The sequence below is a fragment of the Arachis ipaensis genome, chromosome B05 (genome assembly GCF_000816755.2).
Source record: "Arachis ipaensis cultivar K30076 chromosome B05, Araip1.1, whole genome shotgun sequence".
Classification (NCBI taxonomy): Eukaryota; Viridiplantae; Streptophyta; class Magnoliopsida; order Fabales; family Fabaceae; genus Arachis; species Arachis ipaensis.
The window spans coordinates 131,377,352-131,402,248 of NC_029789.2; the positions used below are offsets into that span (position 1 = coordinate 131,377,352).

At 31.5% G+C, this 24,897-nt stretch overlaps 3 protein-coding genes and 2 long non-coding RNA genes across 5 annotated transcripts; all 5 read right to left on the reverse strand.

Annotated features, from left to right (window-relative positions):
- LOC107644189 (Down syndrome critical region protein 3 homolog) lies at nucleotides 572–5,175 on the reverse strand. Its single transcript, XM_016347994.2, has 11 exons — nucleotides 4,995–5,175; nucleotides 4,835–4,927; nucleotides 4,662–4,726; nucleotides 3,127–3,181; nucleotides 2,409–2,495; nucleotides 2,022–2,106; nucleotides 1,828–1,923; nucleotides 1,444–1,628; nucleotides 1,288–1,376; nucleotides 955–1,054; nucleotides 572–849 (listed from the first exon to the last, which is right to left on the reverse strand). Exons 1-11 carry the CDS (start codon nucleotides 5,043–5,045, stop codon nucleotides 805–807), a joined length of 951 nt encoding a protein of 316 aa, XP_016203480.1. The 5' UTR covers nucleotides 5,046–5,175; the 3' UTR covers nucleotides 572–804.
- Nucleotides 5,768–9,784, reverse strand: LOC110262546. The gene is made up of 5 exons (XR_002347208.1): nucleotides 9,325–9,784; nucleotides 8,811–8,872; nucleotides 6,397–6,961; nucleotides 6,228–6,291; nucleotides 5,768–6,100 (listed from the first exon to the last, which is right to left on the reverse strand). It is a non-coding gene; the product is annotated as an uncharacterized LOC110262546 (long non-coding RNA).
- LOC110262547 lies at nucleotides 10,489–12,177 on the reverse strand. Its single transcript, XR_002347209.1, has 2 exons — nucleotides 12,066–12,177; nucleotides 10,489–11,159 (listed from the first exon to the last, which is right to left on the reverse strand). It is a non-coding gene; the product is annotated as an uncharacterized LOC110262547 (long non-coding RNA).
- LOC107642086 lies at nucleotides 20,154–21,946 on the reverse strand. Its single transcript, XM_016345406.2, has 7 exons — nucleotides 21,840–21,946; nucleotides 21,581–21,748; nucleotides 21,315–21,488; nucleotides 21,017–21,171; nucleotides 20,796–20,925; nucleotides 20,441–20,629; nucleotides 20,154–20,359 (listed from the first exon to the last, which is right to left on the reverse strand). The coding sequence occupies exons 2-7, from the start codon at nucleotides 21,722–21,724 to the stop codon at nucleotides 20,264–20,266; spliced, it is 888 nt and encodes a 295-aa protein (XP_016200892.1). The 5' UTR covers nucleotides 21,725–21,748; nucleotides 21,840–21,946; the 3' UTR covers nucleotides 20,154–20,263.
- On the reverse strand, nucleotides 21,889–24,891 carry LOC107642085 (replication protein A 70 kDa DNA-binding subunit A-like). Its single transcript, XM_016345401.2, has 8 exons — nucleotides 23,780–24,891; nucleotides 23,318–23,585; nucleotides 23,118–23,214; nucleotides 22,862–22,983; nucleotides 22,665–22,749; nucleotides 22,423–22,555; nucleotides 22,137–22,258; nucleotides 21,889–21,990 (listed from the first exon to the last, which is right to left on the reverse strand). Exons 1-8 carry the CDS (start codon nucleotides 23,927–23,929, stop codon nucleotides 21,966–21,968), a joined length of 1,002 nt encoding a protein of 333 aa, XP_016200887.1. The 5' UTR covers nucleotides 23,930–24,891; the 3' UTR covers nucleotides 21,889–21,965.

Genomic DNA, 24,897 nt, shown 5'->3' on the forward strand with positions numbered 1-24,897 from the left:
ATTCATTTTCTTCTCCTTTCATACTCATCACTCGTTCTTATATTTATTATATAAATCAACATTCCTTTCACACATTTTTTTTATCTCCTCTCACATAATTTCCCACATCTTTCTCTTTCTTCCTCTTCATTCTCACTAATTTTTTGCACAACTAGAATTTGATAAATGACCATAGTTTTTTTTAATTGGTTGTGTGATTACATTCGTTAATTTTTTTATTTCTTTGTGTAATTGTATCTATAAATTATAGTATTTTTGTCGTCTATATATCATTTTTTTTTCTTTTAACAATTTATATTTTTAATATTATTTAGTTATAACAATATTATTGAAAATACATGTTGTCATGATTCATAAAAAATAAAATTTAAAAATTAAATATCATCACTTATTTGGATATATTTTTTTGTTGAATAATAATATTATTGAATCATATATAAATTGTCAAATTAAATAAATATATTGTACAATATTTCTTACAAATTAATTTCTAAGTTTAATATTAATTTACATATTATTTAATATATTCTTAAGTAATATATATAGCATTTTAAATTTATACTATATAATATAATTAATTTAACTCTCCACGTATCGTGCAGGTCTTAATATAGTTCATATGGTTGTAATCAACACCTGTAAAGTATACATGAGACTTTTCCAGTGTGCATCACTGTTCCAAATCTTGGGAAGTTACATTACATGAAATGGAAAGCCAATTCACTCGAAACCAACTCAAATGTTATATCAAACAATATATCCACTTCCTGCCTGCTATAGCTTGGTGCATTCTTATACACAACCTTACTTTGTCCGGACCAACTCGAGCGGCAATGTTTCCATTGCTAGCTGAAATTTCATAAAGGAAATTGGAAAACAAAAGGATCCTTAATAAAGTGAAGAACACTAAATGATAAATGAACTGCCATTTGGGGAAAATGGAACTGAATTTACCCAAAGTTTTGGAGTTCTGGAGTCAGTCTTCTTATGCACTTGAGATAGGTCTGACTGAAAACTTATGACAATGGCAACTTTGAACTCAATTGAGAAGGGACTGCATGGAAATAGAGAAAGAATAAAATAAAACAATAGACATCGAGCCATCAAGATTTGGAGTGTAGGATCCAAGAATTTTCGCAAACAAATAAGAAACAATTTATTATAAGGTTATTTATGAAATGGAAATATAGTTTACTGAGTATCCTTGAGCACATCACATGCAAAAAAATGCAACAATTACTATTGTGCAATACACTGAATGGAAATTATCAAGAACAAGACACTTACCCAGCAAAAGTTGTTGGACACGTCAGAAGCCGTGGAAGTATTACATAGATAGGCATAGTCAAATTATGGCATACATCTCCATCTGCTATCTGATAAATGGAAAGGGAGTTAAAACATTGTTTTAATTTCAAATGCTCTTAAATTTGTATCACTTGCCTGGGTCGTTTGTATCAAAGATGTTTCAGTTGCAATTTTCTCCCCAAGAAGAATGGACTCAACACGAAACAACTGAATGTCGATTGAGTGAATCGGAACTGCAGATGTTTCTACAGTTAACTCACCACTAATAGGACCAGCCAAAGAACACTGAGAAGAGATCTTCCCCATCACCCGAAATCCACCTATTCAACAATACATCAGCATTAACCTCATGATTTTTTCCATTAAAATGTTTGCAAATACTATTATTCAAGTTTATTACCAACAAACACAAGCAAGTTAATATCTGCCACAGTAAATGAGAAATGTGAAAACAATAAGATAAATGGTTTTAACGAAGCCTGAGTAGAAAGTATACCCTTAAATAAAAGAACAACACACCAGATTTTAATTCAGGAAGTAGAGAGTGTCGTTGAGTGTCCTGGGTTATGTAGAAGATGACCATTTCTGGAGGAATTGGCCGTTGTAGAAGATCAGCTGAAAAAATCCACAAACAAAAGAAATACTAGTAGTTTAATCATGCTTACGTGAATAAATGTATAAAAACAGAACATTTGATTGCAACGAACTTATACCTTTATCACTTTCAACAATGAACTCCATTGTTGTTGACAAAGATTTATGTAAGTATCCGCGAGTCACATCTACAGTCACCAAATACTATAAAGGCTATCAATCACCAACTGTCGAAATTAGTTGATAAGTTAAATAAATAAAACAGAGACTTACACGTGTAAAATGAGTTAATTTTGATCAATTTTCAATTCTAAGAATTTACACCATCAGTGAACCATATGGCATCACCAAACCTTATTAGTGTAAAAATATTCAACCTTGATTAAGATCAAAGCCAACTTCTTTACCAAATGTCAAAAAGAGAGATAATAATCAATAGTAGGAATGGTGGTGAAAATTTAATCGTGTAGATCAGTTGGCTAAGAAAGCATCTTCCATTACATTACCTGGATACTTATATTTGCCCCATGGAAAGTCTCATAAAACTTTTCCAAATTTTCACCTTGCTGTCTAAGGGTCACTGAAAATGGTATCTGCGACAAGATTGCAAACCTTTAAATGAATATGAACACAGTGAACTAGGTTAAATCAAATTAATAGGAAAACCTGTCAAATATGGTACTAAATTTTCACTCAAAAGAACATTATAGTATTTCACAATATTATTTTGTTCAGAAAAGCCAACTTAAGACAGGAACTGCAAGAACAAATCCAACTATGTTATTCGAACAGTGAGATCAGATTTGTTTCGTAGGACAGTATCATATTTTTGGCAAAAATGAGAAAGTAAATCCAGATGAGACAAGACACTCATTAAGGGGTAAAATCATATAACAAAACAGCTTCTTAAAAGCCTAATCTTCCAGATGGTTGCAAGTCTAGAAATCAGATATTTAACTGAACTTTACCATAATTATGAGAAAACCTCTGCAGAATCACATATGGTTATGCTTATCTTTTTTATCAAGTTAAATTCCTCTATCCCCAAAACAAGAACCTCATGCACCAGGCCCACCTCTTTGGGAAACAAAACACAATGGGCTAGCTCAATATCTTATCCACTTGACAGCTGATACTAGATATCATGCCTTAATAAGATAAGTAGTCTAAAAGACAAAACTGTAATAAATAGAAACTTCTATTCATTCACTAATGATATATTACCTCTGTTGTGCCCGAAGCAATCTTTCCAGAAGGTTTAACCTCGATGGTCCTATTCCTGTTTACAAGTTAGTCATAACAAGTTTCATATTTTCCTCTCTGTAACACCAGAAATTCCTTATGAGTGCTATTAGCAAAGTATCAGCTTGAATGAAAGTGATCATGCAAAGCATAATTGTTATCAACCAACTTCACGATGGCGTTTATGTTGGTCCCAACTAGTTTTTAGGGAAATGATAATGCCACTTCCATTTTTGATAATGCCACTCCACACATGATTCTTTTGCATTGTATATTTTTATGAATTTGTGGAAAAAAGAAGTGGGATTATCAAAATTGGAGTGGCAATATCCAAATTGGAGTGGAAATATTCATTTCCTAGTTTTCATCTAAAGCATTTAAACTTTTTTATTTGCAAAAAAAAAAAAAAAAATTAACTCATTATTGCAATATTGAATGTAACTCTTTTCAATTACAATATATCCCAATAATGTTATTTACAATTATAAACTCAATGTTTTATTGTGCCATTTAAGTTTAATAATAATTTGAAAATCAAATCAAACATTAAGTCTTTCAGAATTTTGGAGATCACAAATTTCAGCAGAGGCAGCGATGACAGTTTAAGACCCATCGGAGGCAGAGGCGGTGGGGTTGTGCCGTGCTGAGGGCGAGGGGTTTAGGTGGAGGTGGAGGGTGGTGGTAGTGGGGTCATGAGTGACAAATTGGTCCTGACCAATCCTAATCCCCCTCTAGCACGGCACTTAAATGGTCATTTCATCACAATAACAAGCCAGCTAGGAAAGTTTGGTGGATTTCACAAAAAGGGTTATGTTGTCTCACGACAAACAGGATCAAGGGCCAAATTATCCCTTTTTTTTTGTCATGGGTCGCATTGTCCTCTAGGAAGATATACATGGACCAAATTGGGTGTTTACTCGCAAAATTAACAAATTACAGGGATAATTTGCCAATTTTAAAAGCATAAATACAAGTTGAGTTACACACTGTTGGATCTAAAAGTAAACAACCTAACAGCTAAAATTAAAAGCAAACTTAGAGGACTAATGTTAGCCCCAAATAAATCTGGGACCAACAGAAATGCCACCCAATTTCACCATCAAAAAGAAAACAATAGATGATACAATGTACTCTCATGAATTCTTCTTATCATTACTATCTTCTTGTTTTATATATATATATATTAAGTATCGTCTCTCATGAAGATTTACCTAGTCAAAGACCGGTAAGTTAATCACAGTCACATAGAAACTGAATCAAATCCCAAATAAGCAGACTGATCTGCAAATCTATAATTACAAGGTTATGCATTACGGTTGGCTCATCGAGAAAGATCATATATGCAAAAATGAATAAGGTAGAAATCATTTACAATTTGTTATTTTGTTTAGACAAGGAAGCAATAAATCAATAACACTATTTGCCATATTTTGAAAGGAAAAGAAAATCAACAACATCAATAAAATTGACACTCTGCTTGTCAAATTACACAGTAAGAAAACAAGAAACAAACTTACAAAATAGGGATTGGCTTAATAACTCCATAGAGTGACTCAACAACCCCAGCTGATCCTCCACGAACCTTCACCATACACAACAATAAGTCCAACAAAACCATGAATTAAAGCTTCAATAAAATACTAACTATAAAGTTTGCGTCTTTTTAGTGTAGCGAAAGAGAAGGGTGAACCTGCATGTTGACGGATCCTTTGAGAGTAAGGCGAATTCCATAGTGGGAAATTGAAGACTGCGTTTTAATGATGATTTTGCCTTCCAGTGCTTCCTGAAGTCAAATTCCTAATCATAATCGATTAAGAACATTTGAGAGAGAGAGAGAGAGAGAGCGTTACCGAAGGGCGATAAATACGATTGAAGCGCGAGAGTTTGAGGTCGATAGACATCGCAACTAACAAAAACAAACAAGCACTGGTCACCGGCTCTGTGGCTCAGATGAGTTATGAGTTTTGAGAAGGCAACACTCCACTTCATTTCCTATTATAGATTGCTCCGGTAACCTTAGCAACATAGAGGTTAAAATTATGTTCTGTTGTGTTGTCGTGTACTTACTGGCGTGATAATCCGTACATTGTACGGAATTCACGAAATTTAAACCTTTTTAAGAAAAATACTAAGAATATAATTAAAAGAGGAGTGCTAGGGGTTAACAATTTTTGGCATTTGTAGCCATCAAATAGCTATCAATGATGGTTTTAATGGTGTGAGATTGGTGTGAGATTTCATCCAATGACTCACTTTTTCTTGCTGGTTACATGCTGGCCAGAATTTGGAAAAGTTGCTGGCCCCCTAGACTTTTCCTAATTAAAATGTATTCTATAAAAATAGATATGTTGTATTAATTTTGGATAATTATAAAATTATCATTACACTAAAATAAAAAAATAAATTACAACAATTATTCAATATGTCAATAAATAGTATAACATATTTTGTAAGATAATAAAATATTCAAATAATTGGTAGACAATAAAAAAAAAAAAAAGAAGTTCAATAGAGATGTAATTTACTATTACGTATTATCTTAAAAACACATAACGTCAAGATACTTACTAATAGCAAAACAAAATATATACAACATATATAAATTTGTTCATTAAACAAAAAATAAAATATGTCCAAGACAACTTAACATATAATTCAAAATATCCATCAAATAGAGTTATACATAGGAGGCCTAACGTCGCTGAATCGATAACTCTATCTGGCGGTTAGCTATCAAGCTGAGTTTGAAAGTAATGATATCACCCTCCTTTAAATTGTATATTCTACAACATTCACTCCATCCGACCCCAAATTTTCATTCTCCACGTCTTCCTTCACTATTCAGTAAGTGAAAAAAGAACACATTCTTCTCTACATTGGAATCTGGACCGGTGATCGTCCAAATCGAACCATCTCCAGATGATTTAAGATACACAACAAATTTTGAAGCCAAATACTGCAACGAATAATTCATAGTTAACATAAACATAATATTTTCATACACAATGAATAGCAGATTTAGGAAGAACATCAAATAAGCTTGCAGGAAAAAAAAAGAAAACACTCTTTTGAGATCAAGTTACCAATCTAGATTGTCCGAGATCCGAAGCTGTGATCTTCTTTTTATAAGAAACCTCTGGAGCATATCTAATTCAGGATAATATGAATCTTAGTCACCACACTAAAAAATAGCAAGCTATCCCATGATATTAAAATCCAAAACACAAGGAAAAAAGTTACATCTAGCATTACCTAGGATCAGCCAATTCATTTGACGCGTTAATGTGTTCATCGACCTCCAATGATAAACTGCTGCCACTAGACAAATCTATCGGATTATGTGGATTATCCCCTACCAGTGCTCCATCTTAATCATTGTTTTCATCACCATCTGATGAAAACTGATCATCTGATGGTTCAGATCCAGATAGAACAATCACATCAGCTGATGAGTCCTCATCCATCCTGGTATACTTTATGTGGAACACTCTTGATATATTATCAGGTGTCTCTGGGTCCATTAGCTCAGGAACATAGCAGTTAGGATCAAGGTGAACTTGGATGGATTGGTTGTCCTTATCCCACAATGAAATAAAAAAATTCCAAAACCGACATTCCTAAATTGAACAGATGCCCCTTTATCGATAAGATAGAAAGTTCTAATCTGTTCAAATGAGGAGTCAGTTATGAACAACTGATCATTCTTTTTGATCACCTCCAGCGATAAACAATTATCTAACTCGTTAATGACATAGAATATTGGCCCTAATCGTTCCCCATGAGTTGAAACAAAATTTGGGGGAAGAGCTCTGTCACCCTATATTCAAATTTCTTCCCAAAGTTAATTCATGTGTAACAAAATATGCTAAAAAAACTTCACATAATTTTACCTAATTATTTAGCAAAAGAGAGGTATTTTAAATCTACCATTATTATCAACTGAGCACACAATAGAACAATAATCACGTAAATAAACTAACATTATAATGAAAAGAAAGCTTTAGAATAAATAAATGAGAAGATTCTAGTTCAGTAAACAGCTCAATGAATTTAAACAAAATATCCATAGAAAAGGGACAAAGGGGCAAAGCAATCACTCTCACACATGCAGAAAATAGTAGAAAATAACAAATTAAAGAACATAAAGTCAAATCAGGAATCTAATTAGTTGAGATTGATACTATTGGCCAAAACTGCACATTGGCCATCAAGCTTATTAAGAATCAAAGACAAAACTGAGAGATTTCAACAATGAAAAATAAATTTCTGTTATCTTGAAGGATTCTAAAACCAAATCATGTACATGAACTTCGAATCATCTTTTCAGGTATTAATAAATGTTGAATCTTTAAAGTCAGTATGAATATATGTATGATTAGTAAACATTATATTATTTATTTTGAATGGACATTGATAATTTATCAAAACTAATCTTTTGCATTAAAAAACATTATATATTTCGTTACCTGCTTACTGAAAATGCGAAATCTAAAAACCAGTTCTTTTTCGTTGGGCCAGTATTGCTGGGTTGCTAAAAATCTCCTATTAGCACATAATGGTACGATTAGAATTTAAGACTGAGACTTTTAACCAAGAAAACAACTAACTAACCATAGAAAAAAATAGTAACAAACTAAAAGCACATTAATGAAAAATACCCAAGAGACCACGTTGGAAAACTACTACACAACATATTTTACAGATTACAACAACTTCTGAAATCTGGCCTACATATAAATGAGAAGCCAATAAAATTAAATTACAACATGAAAAATATCTGAGTAAGAATTTAAAAAAAAAATTATAGATGGCATAACATCGATATTTAATTGACATTAAAATTTTCAAAAGTTAATCTGAAATATATTAAATGGAAAAGTAAATGAGACTTCAATCGAATTGAAAATGCAGCAAAGAAAACATCTTCTCTAATGCTCAGCACCATGCCTATTTGGATCTTCTCTATTGGCATCCATCGCCATTCAGACTTATCAAATAGAGAGACTTGGTATAAAGATTCAAGAAGAAAGAAAAGATCTTGTCTCTTACTGCAAAAGAGAGCATTATAATAAAGTAAACCCTAATAAGAGATTTCAACCAATTCAAGAAAAACAGGTGATAAAATTGAATCGAGAAACATAAAGAACAAACATAAAGAAGGAATAGCAACCATTCATAAACAAAAGAAGAAATAGACGAACAAAAATATGATTATTTATTCTACTAAATTAAATTTCTACTAATGCTAATTATAATGTTGAAAAGTTTCAGAAAGCTAACCACTAATACTAATAATAATTTAATGAAACAATCATGAATCATGAATTTGTTAATTTGAATATGCATTACAAACGATATGAAAAAAAGAAAATATACAAAAATTAGATCAATATTAAAATATAAAAGAACAGAATCAGTATTAAAAAATTATAAATACGATTTTCTTTTTTTTACTCTTAAAAATGTTTTAAATTATCTGCTTAATATTTTTTCTTATTGGATACAATATAGTAATACCAAAATTACCGAATTTCACACGGCCAATACAACCTCACTGAAACTGAATTAATTAACTTGCTAAAAAGAAATTAACAAAAAAAAAATAGCTTCCTGTTATTATCCTTTGAACTTCTCTCATGTTAATAACTTACATTATAGTATGTTACCTTAAATGTAGCTTCCTAATCAAGATAATTAACAAAAGTAGCAGCTACCCACGTGTGACAATCTGCTAACAAAAAGCATAAAAAAAAGAACTTAATAAGAATCAGACATTTGACATATCCAAGTATCAGAGATCAGTTGTTTCAGAAATCAAAAATTTCTTTCTTTCTTTTTAAATCGGGGAAGAACGTCTCCTTGAATGATACATGCATGCCAAAATATATGACAATCTCTTATATTGGTTCAAGTTAAGACTCAGCAAGATGCGAGAGCAACAAAGATTTGAGTATCAGTCAAAAAAATACTCAGAAAGCATACTTGAACCGAGGCTATTCACATAAATGTATTAACTAGATATTTTCAGAAGACAAAACTTTAGTTGATGAAATCACCGAAAGGAAAGATACCAAAAATGAAAAGAAAAGCAAAAGAAAAAAAAGTGAAGAGAAGATTATGTTGGGACTGCAACAGTTAGGGCAAAACCTTAACTTGTTATTCGATTGTCAGAAAATTTACCTGTTCAAAGAAATGGAGACGCCGAGACCACTGGAGATGACGACAAGTTTGTAGCTTGTAGGATTATTTGAGGTTTAACGCTGCAAAAAGTAGGACGGTGTCTTTCTGGGTTGAGTAAGCTGAGACCCCAGAGGGAGAGGATGGACGGTGACGACGTTAGCTCTTCTTTTTGACCTTCTTTTTTTTTTCGCGTGTGTGTGTCTTGTTTGTGAACTTTGTTTTTTTATTGCGTGTGTGTGGGGGGTAGGGAGGGGGTGGGAGAAGAGAGAGACACATTTGGTCTTTTAATATTTCCTTGGTAGCGTTAAACAACTAAAAATACTAATAGAAGATATAAGATTATAATTAAAATAATATAGATAATTCATTAAAAATAAATGACACTAAAAGAACGGTTATGAGAAATGAATCATTAGACAATACAATTAATTTCATAATTATTAATCAGAAATTTTTTTTAATATTTATGATAGCTAAAAATAACTAAATATTGAGAAAAATATATCGTAATATAATTTTTTCTATTCATTTCAGAATTTTTGATATCAATAAATTTTATGTGTCCCAAAGTTTAACTAATTTTCACAAATTTTTTCATTTTTATTTTCTATTGATAATTAGAGAAAAAAATGATGGAAAATCACAAAAAAAAATGAAAGAAATAATTACTTAACGAAAATTGTATGCAATATAAAACAGATTAACATACAAATTAACAACTATAAATAAAAAAATAAGTAAGAATGCATTTATTTTTTTATAAAAAAATATGGTTCTTCCTCTTAAATTTGAAACTTGTTAAAAGAAAAATTAATTATTGTTAATAATTTTATCAGTAAAATTTTTTTTTAGTAATAAAATCTTCCTAACAATTTTTTAAACTAATATTTCCTTTTTTCTTATATCGACGGAATCAATAACTTTTATAACATAAAAAAAAAGTAAACTTTGTGTAGATATTAATTGTTTATATGTACTGTAGAATGAAGTTTCTAATTAACCCACAAACCAAGAAAAAAAGAAGAAGAAAATTAAATATTAAATATATCAATTATCTTTCTCCACCACATAAGTAAAACCAGAATGAAACTTCAATACCTATGAAAAAATGAATTTTATATAATGCAATCTGCAAATAATGGGAAATGAAAACAATAAGGACCACACTTCAAAATATATGATACTGCAAACCGAACGAAGGCCCACAAATGGCAAAATCACGCTAATAGGTAATGGATCTAGCAAGAGCATAATTTTCGAGAAGCCAATTCACAAATAAATCAGAAAGTTTTCTCTAGAAAATTCATTTAAACCCATCAATTATGAAGATTGACCCAGATGAAAATCAAATAAAAAACACAAACTTTTATCAATCATGCAAAAGAAGTCAGCTGAAACTTCAAAATATTTGAAAAACAAAATAAATCCTACACCCAAAAAAAGGACAAATTTGAGACCAACCAACAACAATTGAAATAAACTAATCACTTTTTTTCTCATCGATAATTTTCTTTCAACCTGAACCTAGATTAGAAAATCATTAAGGAGATTCATTAAAGTCTTACTTTAAAACTTTACCAACTTCCTGAAAACATATGAAGATAAGTGAATTTTTGTCCTACCATACCAAACATAAGATAACTTTTATTACTAAAGGGAGAGAGAGAGAGAGAGAGAGAGAGAAACTATTAAAATGGGCGCTGCTAGCAAGCCTGCTGCCTCCATCAGAAGAGAAGACCCCATTAATCAAAGAATCAGCTCAAAATCATGATTCTTGGTGGATGAGTAAACCAATTGACATGTGATGTTTAATATCACAGAGGAGAAACACCTTCCTACATAATTAGAAAAAGAAGTTAGAAAATATACTAACATAGGTTTAATTAATGTTAATGATGAATTCCTACAAACTAATAAGCATAAAATTGATTTTGAAAACACATGATTAACTAACAATCAGAAGATAAAAGCATCAAAGATTGTAAACACATAATAATCAAAACCCACCATTTGTTGCAAGGGATCCATATCCACAGGAAATAAAATTTAAAGAGAAGAAAATACCTACTCATTATACATAACGTTATAATCTACTAACTTTAAAACATCTGCACTAAAAAAGCTTTCTCCTTCATTTCGTTTACAGTGCATATCGAAGTTATAGTTATATGAAAGTGATCAAGCTTAACTTAAACCGGGATGGCACTAATTCAAACTCTCATCCATGTACATCAGAAACCCAAAAAGCACATAGTTATACCTAAGAGACACCTAATGAAGCACTAAGAGACAGAGAAGAGGAAACCACAACGAAACCCAAGAATCTAATATTATGCACAATTTCACTTAACTGTTATAAAATATCCCACTTCTAACCGAAATGAGACGAAACAGAACAGACAAAAAGCCCCCAATTACTACCTCCTTCCCCCAACTTACCCCTCAACTAACTTCATCCCGAAAACCTAAAATCACTCGTAAATCTCAAATTTACCCCCAAAACGCAGAAGATCAAAAACGCGGCACAATTCCACCTAAAAATTAGTATCCAAATTCACCACACCATACACAAACGATTGCACAAGCTGCCGAAATCGAGCCCAACGCAGAACGCGAGAAAATCAACCATAGATTTGCAAAGAAAATAAAAAACCAGACATGAAAGAAGGGGGATAATAAAAGATTCCTAGAGAGAGAAAGGCTAGGCTTTTGATACAGAGAGAGAAAGAGCATGAACTCACAGTGACATTGAGGTAGTTCCATTGAAGCTCGAGATTGATCCCCTCAGCCGAAGAGTGTCGAGGAGCCAAAGCGTTAGGGTTTCAAAAAGGGAAATATGTTAAACAAAAAGAAAAAAAGGGAATATGCATCTAATATTACTTTATGCATTTATAAATAACAAAAATATATATATATATATATATATATATAACAAAATGCATACATATTAAAAAAATAATGAGTCAAATATATGTTAAACAAAATAGAGATAGAATAAAAAAAATTAAAAATTAAAAGAAAGAAGAAGAAGAAAAAAGAGAAAAAAGATTTATAAAAAAAAAAGTATGAGAAAGAGTAAACTGTAAATTTAGTAATATACATCCCATGAATTTTTTTTAATAAATTCAAAAATCATTTAACCTTTTTAACTTGGTCAAATTTAAAAAGTGTGAAAAGATTATATATGAGCATGTAATCTATTAATGTGAGTATGAAAAGATTATATGTGACCGAAAAAGTTTGCATAATGGAATAGAAAGAAATTGTTGGGATGTATATTACTAAATTTACAATTTAATGTTTCAAATCTTTTTTTTAATTTTTTTTATAAATCTTTTTTCTCTTTTTCCTTTTTCTTCTTTCTTTTAATTTTTTTTATTCTGTCTCTATTTTGTTTAACATATATTTGACTCATTATTTTTCTAATATGTATGCATATTTATATATATTTGTTCTTTATAAATGCATAAAGTAATATTTTTTTCACTAATTATTTATAAATGTATTAAGAGGAAATATACACACACACACATATATTTTTTTTCTTTTTTAAAAATCAGTAAAATAATTTATGTAAGAGTGATAGTTATTTAGAATGTTTCATTTTTCATTATATTAACAGAAAAAAAAAGAATTTCTTTGTATAAAAAAGGGAAGTAGAAATAAGTACAAATTATAACACAATTGAAAAGAAATACATTTTTTCAATGATTTTGGGTTCATTATTTATATTATTGCATACATTTAAATAACTTGTAAGTAGAAAAAAATATATCATACATATATATATATATCAAACAAAGCACATGTCTATATATAATAACCATGGTTTATTCAACAACACAGAGAAATATACCCACACATAGAAATTTAAATATATGAAAGAGAACAATAAGTTTCATAAGCATCACAACTCTAGAAATGACTTGATATTACATAACAAAATAGATATGTTGACAACAGATTTTACCAATTTTCCAACTACTTAACACAACTAAGCAAAGTTCTGACAATTCTTTACAGAGTTGGAATTATATTATAGATATCTATATATATTGTAATGTAACAAATGATTAGCCACTACACTCATCCATCCTTTCAACAGCCTCGACAGTATTTTCACATTGTCCAAAAGCACTCCGAAGCTCTTCCCTAATAGTGAGAGGCTGATGACTCCCAAATAAATTCGAACCTTGTGAGGATGAGATTCTTGCATGAAAATCATGGTTAACAGTCTACAAATAACAGAGCAAAATATAAGAACAACGAATGAAGAAGCTACAAAAAAAATAAAATAAAAAAAGATGAGAAAGAAACCAGGTATGATGAAACTTTAAAGAGCAATAAAACAAATATTAAACAAATAAACTAAAAAAATTTAAGCGATACATATGTAGGAATATATCTGTCACTGTTCACATAGTTTAAAAAGAGATAAAGAATCAAAGTGAATTAGGTCAACAAATACTCAACAATTCCAGTTGAGAACAGAAATGGGTGAAACTTGACCCACTGTAGGATTTGAGCTCGATGAACACTGAACGCTTGCATTGGAGTGAAACTGAACTGGATTCTTAAATTCGAAAGGAAAATGAGGAACAAAGGGATCCAGATCAAATTTCTAAATTGAACAACAAACAAATAACATCAGTAACCATTAACACATGACACATGGAAAACACAGAACAATATAGCCAATTCAGGTTGACCTGATTAGAAACAAATTTGACTAACTCAACATCAGATTCAGTTAATAATCTTATCACCTGCTGTTGATTATCATGGCTGGAATCCTCCAAAAACTTCACAATTTCAACATCATCACATATTGGACGAACAACATGAAGAGATGTGTTCAATTCATATCCAACAGGTCTAGGATCCACTATGAACACAATTTTCTTATTCATCAACTGAGAAATCATCCCATTCGGAACAGTGTAATCATCGGTTGACTAAGGAAAAAAAAAAGAAAAGGTACATTAGCAAAATTGACATACCTGAACCATAAATACTAAACTGAAAAGAAGGACAACTAAATTAAATTAAAACCAAAATGATTACTTGGAAGGATTTTCTTTCGTCTATCAAAAAGTCTGAACAACTCTTTTTGAGTACTTGCATCACCTCATCATCCTCAAGTATGAAAATATTGCTGCCATTTGAATGGGAAACAATAATTTTGATCCGATACCTAAATAATGTAAAGAAAAAAAATATACAGTGAGAAACATGTGCAGAAGATGCAATAAAGCAAAAAGAAAACTGGTACCAACAACTCCGAGAGATAAAATAGATACCTTCTTATGGCATCAACACACTCAACTCTACACAGATAACAATAAAATACATTCCCAACATGAGAAACAGGTGCATTACACAAACAACAGTAGTACCACCACTTCTGATGTTTCAGCACATCAATAATCTCACCGATCAAAAAACAAATATGATCCTGTAGAGAAACAATAATTGGTATATTATGATACATTTTTTTATCATACTACACATTTTGAAACACAGTTCAGATGGTTGAAAACAAAAACATAAATACTAACATTTCTTGATGCAGAAGAATATATCTTATCACAAAGAATGTCAGCAAGCATCTCTTTAATGCTATGAAGTTGTATTGGAACACCAGATATGACTTGGTTCTCATAACTTCTAAGCTGTCCATACCGAGAGAAGTCTTCAAATATTGGGCTAAAGCCCGAATCAGAACTAACATCCTTAAAATTTGGAAAGAAAACATGAATTATTAAACACAACCAATTTTATAAAGTATGAGGCAAAATCATGTTGGCATGTAAAGGAAACCATTCAAAACAACAGCCAAATAATTAAAAAATGGGGATTGACAAACTCTATATAAAAAATGATTCCTCCAATTCATCCATATCTAACATAAAGAAAGAGCACTAACCTTGATGCACTTATCAGCCTGAAGTTTGTTGAAAAATCGTGCATCACTAATGACATTGATGACTTTAAAGGTACTACAATAACCCTGAGTGCTAATCCTCTTTGCTTGAACTTTGAAAATAATTTCTTTTCGAAGGAGTTTATGAAAAAACTGTGGACAGTATTGGTGCTCAATTCTCTGTCATAGATATTGAAAAGTGATCACTAATTAGTGCACAAAAATGAAGTATAAGAAATACTTATTCATAGAGTATACAACAATAAAATCTAAGTGGATAAACCATACATCGATTTCATCTTCTAACAACAAAAAGACATCAGAACAGGTTCTCCCTAATAGCTTAGTGGCTGGGCTGTCTAACAAGACAAACATTCCAAGAGAAGTACCGTCTTCAACAAGTATCTTAATCCTGTAACTATAACAAAGAAAGTAAATATGAGATTCACCTATTTCTAAGTCCAAGAAGAGGCTAATACATGAAGGCTACTTATATTAATGAATCAGAACACATGAAAGAAAATTTGTAAATCATAACCTGGATTTACCTTATCATAAAATGCTGAACCTCTCTGCTGCACAACTGACAATGGAATACATTATCATCACCTACAATAGGATGACCGCAAACACAAGAAAAAAACCACCACTCCGGATCTTCAACAATCTCCTTAATTTTTCCAACCACAAAGAATTGTCCATCCTATATTAGGAAAAAAAAAATTATGAATTGAATCGGCAAGGGATGTCTACAATTTTCAAAAATCAATTAACATGGGTACTTCTTACATAGCACTAAAACATGTTAAAAAACCAATAGTGCGCACCTCATTGTTTGCCTTAAGATTATCAATAGTGCGTATTAGCTTCCAATCAAAAGATTCATCATCAATTACACATACTAAATCCCCAACCTCATTACTACGAAGTCTACTGAAATGGTGGCTCGCAATACCATATCTATTTAAAAGGAAAAAAAAATTAATATTAGCATAAAAGAATTTCAAGAAGAGAGTTATAGAGGGACACAAAGAGAAAGAGAGAAACAGAAAGAGATAGAGAGAGAGTGAGTGATAGAGAGCGAGGCTCAAATTTCAAGTTTAGACAGGCAAAACTTAAAGAGAACTAAATAAAACTAACTGATTCAGAAAATTCACAGCTTCCTACATATCAGGGTTGATCAAAAGTCGGGAAATATTGATTACATTTTGGAGACTGACTTTATCTACAAATTAGAGAAGACAATAAGAAGAAATTAATTCACAAATAAGGTATTCATTGGTATAAAAAAATATTTAAACAAATCAAACTGAGACATGTGCAACATGGACAACTCTTCACCTCCATTGACTTTGATCTTGAAATATTACAGAATTACAACAGGTGGTCTCTGGTACCTTTTCAAAGTATTCATGTCTATAAGAGCAGGACAATCACCAACAAAATTGCAGGAGATTTTCTTCCTGGGTAATGATTATAAGAAAGGATAGACAACGATAGAATAATTCAAGAGCAGTAAAAAAACAAGAAAAACAAACACAAGGTATTTTAAAAAAGGATGAAAAACAGAAACATAATTGATACCCATCAACAAAAACTTCAAGGGTCAGAACTTTCAATATCTTTCCATTACACTCAACATCCCTTCTCTTTTTCAATCCACAAAGGACCCCAACAAAATCTGTTTAGTAAAATTATAGAAGACAAGATTAAACCCTCAGATAGAATACCATGAGACATTTGGTTGAATTTTTTTTAATTTCAATTTTAAACACCTTTATAATGGTTCATATTTCAAAAAGTGAAACTTACCTATTAAGTACTCATAATCAACGCACTTCTGAAGAATCTGGTCCGTAGAAGTTATGCTTAAACCAGGGTTGGGTATGAGTGTACTTGCAGCAGCAACAACAGATGTACTACACTTGAAAAGGATGCGAAATCGATGTCTTGTAACCTTGACCAATCCACGATTAGGTATCACTTTGAAGTCAGAAATAATGAATACTTCTCCTTCTTTTAACTGATCAATAAAAGTTCCAATCAAATCATCCTCAACAGTTGCTTGGATTTTGTGGTGCTGAAAAAAAAACAGGAAAAAAAACACCTCAGCCTTTATAAACATTATACCATGAGACATTACATGCTAAAAATTATCACATATAGAATTTTAAAAAACAGAATTTAGTTAACTAAAAAATGAGTTTTTGATAGAACATATGCGCATACACACGCACACACATATTCACCTGCTTATCCATCAAGACCATGTGTAAGAGTTTCTGCATATTTTCATTAACAATCATAGCATCTTCCCAAATGGTCAAGATCTTAGCCTCAATAATCCAAGCTTCCTTCCATGGAGAGATTTTTCTAAGAGCATCAATAGCAAGACTCATCTTATAAATAGCAGAAATGAAAGAATGTAGATGAAAAAAACAGAAAGCAAAATGTTGGCAAGAGAAAACTGTGTCGGATCTGAGTCTTATCTCAATGGAAGGGAATGCAAGAGAAGAGAACCAAGTAAGGAACAAGTGATAGGTTCTGAGAGTTCAGCACAATACTCCATCACCTCATCACTACTTATAGCAGAGAAATGAGCAACCCTGTAAGGCAAAGCTTGTAGAATACGTTTCTGTTGAACTCCTTGCATAGATTGATTGATTGATTGACATATGACTTTCAATGTGTCCATACTTAATTAAATTACATATACTCATACCTCTATATATAGCTATGTCATATCAACCTATCTATGAATCTACATACATTTATCTATCTATCTATCTATCTATAAACCAACCATACTTATTGAGTCATGATATCTTTGACTATATAATTATGCTGTTCCCCACCAATATGAGTGGTGAGATAGAACACATGATCAAGATTCACCCAAATAAAAATAAAATAAAAGCTACAAACTTTTATCAATCATGCCCAAGAGCTCAGCTGAAACTCTAAGAGAGCTGAAAAAGAAAGTAAAAAATACACCCAAAAAAAAGATAAATTTCAAACCAGCCCAGACTAATTCAAAATCAACAAATCACTTGTTTTGTGGTGGATAATTTTGTTTTTAACCTGAAACAGAAATCAACATAAAAAATGATATCCCTTTTTCAAATTGTTATCTTTTAAATATAGTAGAGCTCCCAATAACAACAGGCTTTGGAGATATTTCAATTGAAGAAATGTTGAGATCCTAGTTTCATTCTTATTAGCATAGATTTGAAGGACACCGTTATCCTGAGACCAAACACGGAAAAAACCCTACAAATCAAAACAAGTATACTGTCCCAAGAGCCCCTGTATAAACGGTATAGTCCCTTGCATGCTTCCCACTTGAATCCGTTCTCTCCTTCACTACATGAACACAGTCAGAAATAAAACGAATGACCCAAAACAGCTGGTAAGAAAAATAAAAAAAACCGATCACAATTGAACATAGTTTCTACACAGATAGCTCAGAAGAAAAATTATTTAACTTAACTTTGTTGCAAATTTACAGACCCTATCTCGATTTTTAGTGGAACCCATTTGCAATTTCAGATCCAAAACTAGCTCCATTCTCAATTGATCTCTTATACATCTTCATCTACCAACAGATTACATTATAAAAATTAGTAAATTAGAATTCTACTTTAAACAAAAGGAAACAAATCACAGAGAGCACGACGATGATAGGAATACTGTTCCGAGGAGACGTTTGGGACCGAAAATGTCGACCGAAGTGGGTAACCTTAATGCACAGTTTTCCGACAGAGAGAGAACTCGAATAATCCAAGAAACGATCCAGAAACACGAACTGCATGGGGATAAAGAAAACGGGTTGAGGATGCTGAGTGACGAATCGGGGTCACAACAACCACAGAGAAGAAAGAGACAGGAACCCGAGAGTGGCCACAGCTAGCAAAAGGAGAAAAGAGAAAGATAGGGCTGAGGTCTCGGTAAGGAAGGAGAAAGTTATGAGGAAGATGACTATTGATGTTCCATAACACCCATTGAGCACCGAACAAAGTAATGAAACCAAAATAAACCAATATTAAACATTCGAAGATTATTATAATTATATTTTATTAATCCAATATTATTGTAATTAAAAGCAAATAAAATCAGCAACAATGAAAGCTCATCGTTAAACACTCCTTATTAAGTATGGAGTACTGTACATTTTGTTAATTGGTTAAATCTGAACTATTTATTTACTATATCATATTTGAATGATCTGAGTTTAAAAACCTAACCTGTTAATTAGATGAAGCATTTTTCGTTATGTTTTAAATTTTTTTTATAAGTTTCAAATATTAGCTTGAACTCCAAAACAAAAATAAAATAGTATAAAAATATTAAAATCAAATAAGATCTTTTAGGTGAGCATGAAAAGAGTACACCAATAAATTTAAAGTTTAATTATTTTTTTAATAAATTGACAAAAAAATACAAATAATTCTTTAAATATAAATGTATTTTAATTTTTCATGTTATTACGTACACGTTGAGGATAATTTAAAATAAAAAATAATGGACTTGTTGTAACTACAATATATTTTGTCTTTTGACTGCGTTGTCAACAAAAAAATCCTTTCATGAATACCAGAGTTCTTCTACAAAATCATTTTTGTATTTGGAGTTAACCGGCTTTCATATTTATATTTCAATTTGAAATGTTATAAATTTTTAAATGAAGACAAGATATATATTTTTTAATAACAATTAAATTTAACTTTAGGTTGAATATATTTAAAAATGTAAATGTAAAACATTTTATTAACCAGCATTTATATCTTTTTGGCTGATTATAATTTTTTCTTCTTTTTATAAACACAGTAATAATTAATTAATTATTGAGCCAGTTCATTTGAAATTGATCAAATAAACGAAGATTTTCTTTTCTTGTAATCAAAAAGAGCTTTCATTAAATACATAAATATCACAATTATATCCATATTAGAATTCAACAGACACTAAGTATCACAAATCAAACAACAATTTAAAATAGTATGTGAACACATTAAACTAAAAAGCATGCAGATCCTCCACAGCCTCATGATCACTTCCACATTGGCTGACAGCATCTTCAACTTTAGGCATAGAATCAACCAGAACATGAATCTGAAGAAAATTGAAATCCTCTTAGTTATTGATATTTTTAAACACTAATAATTGAAGAAATAAAAAAAATATACAACAAACCTTATGGTCATTCATCTCAGCAGCAGCCTCAAAAACATTAATAACAGAGGCATCATCCCAGATTTGTTGAACAATATACACAGATCGATTCATCTCATAACCCACAGGCCTAGCATCAACCATGAATACAACTTTTTTGTGCAAAAGACTTGAAATGAGTTTCAATGGAACAACTTTGCAATAAGATCCCTAAAAACCAAAAAAAAAAAAAAAAAAAAAACAAAAAACAAAAAACAAAACAAAATACTTAACAAATACATCAATAATAATTTATGTTTTCTCTAGGAATTTCAAAAGAAACAAAGTTACTATATCTATATCTATATACTAATTAAAACCACAATTGGATGACAACCTGACTCAACTCTGGGTGATTATCCAAAAAGCTCGAGCATCTTGTCTTTATTATTTGGACGACTTCACGATCTTTAAGAACAAATATATTGTTCCCATTTGAATGAGACACTACAACCTTCAAGCAGAACCTTCCAAAGCATGAGAAAACAACGAAAATTTGAGTTAACATTGAAATAATAGATAGTTACGAAAATAGAATAAAATGAAAGAACAAAACACCTTCGGACAGCATCAATGCATTGAAGCTGACATAGATCACATGATAAAATATTTTTATTAGTTGACACAAGAGAACCACATAAACAAGTTGAGAACCACCACTTATGATTCTTCAAGACAGATGATATAGTTCCCAGAATAAAAACGAAACCACCCTGCAGCAAAGAAAAAAGGATTACAGCATTTAAAATTTCAAATAATTTACAAAACTATTATTTACTAACTTTTCGAGTATGATATAACAAGACTAACAAAAACAAATGATCTAAGAATTTCATTGCAAATGAGGAAAAAATACATTCTCAGCATCAGAATAACAGTGGTTTGGTGAAATAAGATCAGTGATAATATCTTCAATAGTTTCTGATTGAATAGCATTATCACACAATACTTGAGTCTTGTAATCTTCGCCAGTTGCATACTGCAAGTAGCTATCATAGATTGGTGGAAAAATGGGACCATGAAGCATTGCCTGGGATAAGTTGGTTACAATAAGTATCGAATCCATTGATTCAGAAAAAACAATTGCATGAACATGTTGTAACATAAGGTGAGGAATCATACATTGTTATAATCATCGGCTGCAACTGGTTCCGGATTATGACTAAAGACATTTACAATTTTAAAGCAACTAGAGTAATCTGGATCAACTGCAGAATCAATTTCAACCTTGAAAAAATTCTCCTCTCCAACAGCATGATCAAACATTTGTGGAGAATATGACCGACAAACCTTAGGAGTTTAATATAAAAGAATCAATAAACTTGAACACAAAATATAAATAATAAAGATTAAATAAGGTTCGGTATGAAAGAGTTCATACTGCAAGCACACTAGGATCAACAGGAAATTCTTCTTCTATCCTGAGAAATGCTTCAGAACAGGTTCTTCCAAATAGTTTTGTTGCCGTATTATCAAGCAAAACAAACAAAACAGTACACCGAGCAGCCTAAATCTTTACCCGAATCCCATATCTAACACAATTAACAACCAAGAATCATAACTAAAACCAAGAAATTTGCTTAACAACACATAGAGTGGCGCATAACAAAGAAGTAAGAAAAAATTCATAAGATTATTAATTAATCTATTCCAAAATAAAGTTACATATGAAGCTCACTTGACCATAACATGCTCAACACATGAACCACAAGCATCACAAAGGTAGAGATCCTCATGCTCAACAACGGCATGACCACACACACATGTGTAGTACCACCAATCTGGTTCATCCATAACTTCCTTAATTGTCCCAATAACAAAGTAATGAGAATCTTGTAAAATTTTTAAAACAATGATATACTATACAATAATAATTAACAAACCAGATTACAAAACCCAAGACACATGTTTAAGAAATTCAAGTTTAAGTATTAAATGAAGAGTTTGCCAATCTAAAATAGTACCCCATTATCTGAATGAAGATCTTGAATATTACTGATCTCTTTGGGATTGAAATAATCACCATCAACTTTAGAAACTAAGTATCCAAGGTCATTGGTCACAAGTCTTGAGAATCCATATCTGGCTACACTAAATCTACACACAAGATACAATAACTAATCTTCATAACACAAAACATATACATGAACACCAACAAAATAAGCATGGCAGCTTCTAGGTTTTCAATATTTTTATCACAACTAACCTGCTTAGGAACTCAACAGACTCAGGAATGTCAGGATTAATGAATAACCTAGAGACATTTATCACATTCTGTAGGATTACCCCACCTGCATGCAAGAATCCTATTCTATTAGCCTCAAACCATATTTATATTAGAAGGTCAAAAAACAGAAAGCTAAATATTAGAGTAAAAATTCGCTGAATATGAGTGAAACTAACCTTCAATTGCTTTGATTTTAAAAGACTCGAGGACAACCAGGGGAGATCTTGCATATTTTTGTAACTTATCATATTCTAACAGATCACAAGCATTTCCAAACACATTGCATTGTACCCTTTTGCTGAACAGATAAGTTTCAAAAGATCAAAAGGATCTAACTATATATTTATTCTTATAAGCATAAAGACTGGAAGAAAAAAATTAGAATTAATAGAAGATAACTACTGATATAGGAGACAGTGAGAGAGATATTACCCATCAGCAAAGACTTCTAGCACCACTGCTTTGACCAGCTTCCCATATGATTCCACATCTCTTTCTTTTCGAACACCAGTAATAATCCCAAAAAAGTCTAATAATTAGATTGAAACATATACAAATTTGAATTAGAAACCACACATTTTAAAACATAATACTATGATAGTAAAAAGGAAGAGCAAGAAACTTGTACGAACCAATGAGGAAATTATGGTCCTTTGTTATTTGATCAATTTCATCTATTGATGCAAAACACAGACCCGAATGAGGTATCCTTGGAGATACCACAGAAACAACAGAGGTGTTGTATTGGAACAAAAGTCTGAACCGATGTTTTGTCACTCTGTTCAAACCAGTGTTCGGTACAACTGTAAAATGGGTCATCAAGTACACATCCCCTTCATTTAGAGACAAGGAAAATTTTGATATAAGCTGATATCTAATGGTGGCTTGGATCTTGTGTAACTGCAGTTGAAAAAAAATGCTTCATATTTTGAATTTATTAACTTATTTAGGTATCCAAACAGCATAACAACACTTGATTAAAAAAATAAAACAACAAAAATATATCAGTTTCCAACCTTCCCTTCTGCATATTAAAAAAAAAAAAAGAAAACTTGCAACAACCTAAGGAAATGCTAACATAAAATAAAACTCACCTTCTCATCCATTAAGACCATATGCAACAGATTTTGAGAAGGATCCAAAGCAGGATTCTTGTGGTACCACAACTTCACAACTTTAACATGCACTTTCCATGATTCTCTCCACGGAGTGATTTTGTCCACCAGATCAACACGGTTATTCATTCCCAAAATATGAAAGATAAGAACACCAAAAGTAGAAAATATACACAGAAGAACTCAGAACTAAGATGAGAAGATAAACACATGAGTTGGAGTTATAAACTCCCAAATTTAAGAAACACTAAAGCTTACAATGTAAGCTTCACATATAGGATAGAGATAGACTAATAGGCATATATAGATTGATATGGCTACACACATCATTTAGGAAGATATCACAAGTTACCAAATACTCATGGGAAAAGAGCAAAAACAATATGGGAAGAGACCTATTGCAAATTACCAAATACCTACCACATATAGTTGATTTGACAATTCACAATAAAGCAAAAAGAGAATTTCATCAGTCAACTATACCAAACACTACAGTTAACTTCAGTCCAACAGCAGAAAGAAAACTATATAATTTATAATGAGCAAACCCCCCCAAGAAGTAAATTATTTCACAGAAACACCAACAGCACAAACATAGGAGAGAACCATTGATTTACAAAAACAAGTAACAATCACCATGATTAAATCAGAAACCAAACAACTCAAAATTAAATGATAGATCCAGAAAACAACAACAATTAACACAAAAAAGAAATTGAAACTGGAGAAGGAATCGAGAAAGAGATTGAACAGGGGGACAATGGAACCATAGCCCACATATACCTCTTGAACCGCGGTGGCAACATCTGCTATCCAAAACCGAGAAATCGAGATGGAGAATGAGGTATGCTCCACAGAAACAGACAGAGCAACCCTGGGGAGAAGGAACAGACACAACGAAGAGAACAACATCCTCATGCTGGGATCGAATCGAATCGCATAGATAGCCATAGCTTCTCTGCATGTGGCCAGAACCGAGGAGGGAAGCCGAAATCTCACTCGAGGATGGGGGTGCGGCGATCATGCGACGAATGGAGATTGGGTTAGGGATAGAGGAGATGGGGTGAGGCAGAAACGTCTTTTAGGATCCCTAATCA

Coding starts and splice junctions, on each gene's coding strand:
- LOC107642085 (XM_016345401.2), bottom strand. CDS start 23,929: ATGAATAACCGTGTTGATCTGGTGGACAAAATCACTCCGTGGAGAGAA. Junction 22,750..22,861: donor TAAAATCAAAGCAATTGAAG/GTTAGTTTCACT, acceptor TCTTGCATGCAG/GTGGGGTAATCCTACAGAAT. Junction 22,556..22,664: donor TCTGTTGAGTTCCTAAGCAG/GTTAGTTGTGAT, acceptor TCTTGTGTGTAG/ATTTAGTGTAGCCAGATATG.
- LOC107644189 (XM_016347994.2), bottom strand. CDS start 5,045: ATGTCTATCGACCTCAAACTCTCGCGCTTCAATCGTATTTATCGCCCT. Junction 3,182..4,661: donor ATTAAGCCAATCCCTATTTT/GTAAGTTTGTTT, acceptor ACTTGTAAACAG/GAATAGGACCATCGAGGTTA. Junction 1,377..1,443: donor CTTTGATACAAACGACCCAG/GCAAGTGATACA, acceptor TCCATTTATCAG/ATAGCAGATGGAGATGTATG.
- LOC107642086 (XM_016345406.2), bottom strand. CDS start 21,724: ATGTTTGATCATGCTGTTGGAGAGGAGAATTTTTTCAAGGTTGAAATT. Junction 21,489..21,580: donor CAGCCGATGATTATAACAAT/GTATGATTCCTC, acceptor AACTTATCCCAG/GCAATGCTTCATGGTCCCAT. Junction 20,630..20,795: donor ATCACCCAGAGTTGAGTCAG/GTTGTCATCCAA, acceptor TTTGGTTTTTAG/GGATCTTATTGCAAAGTTGT.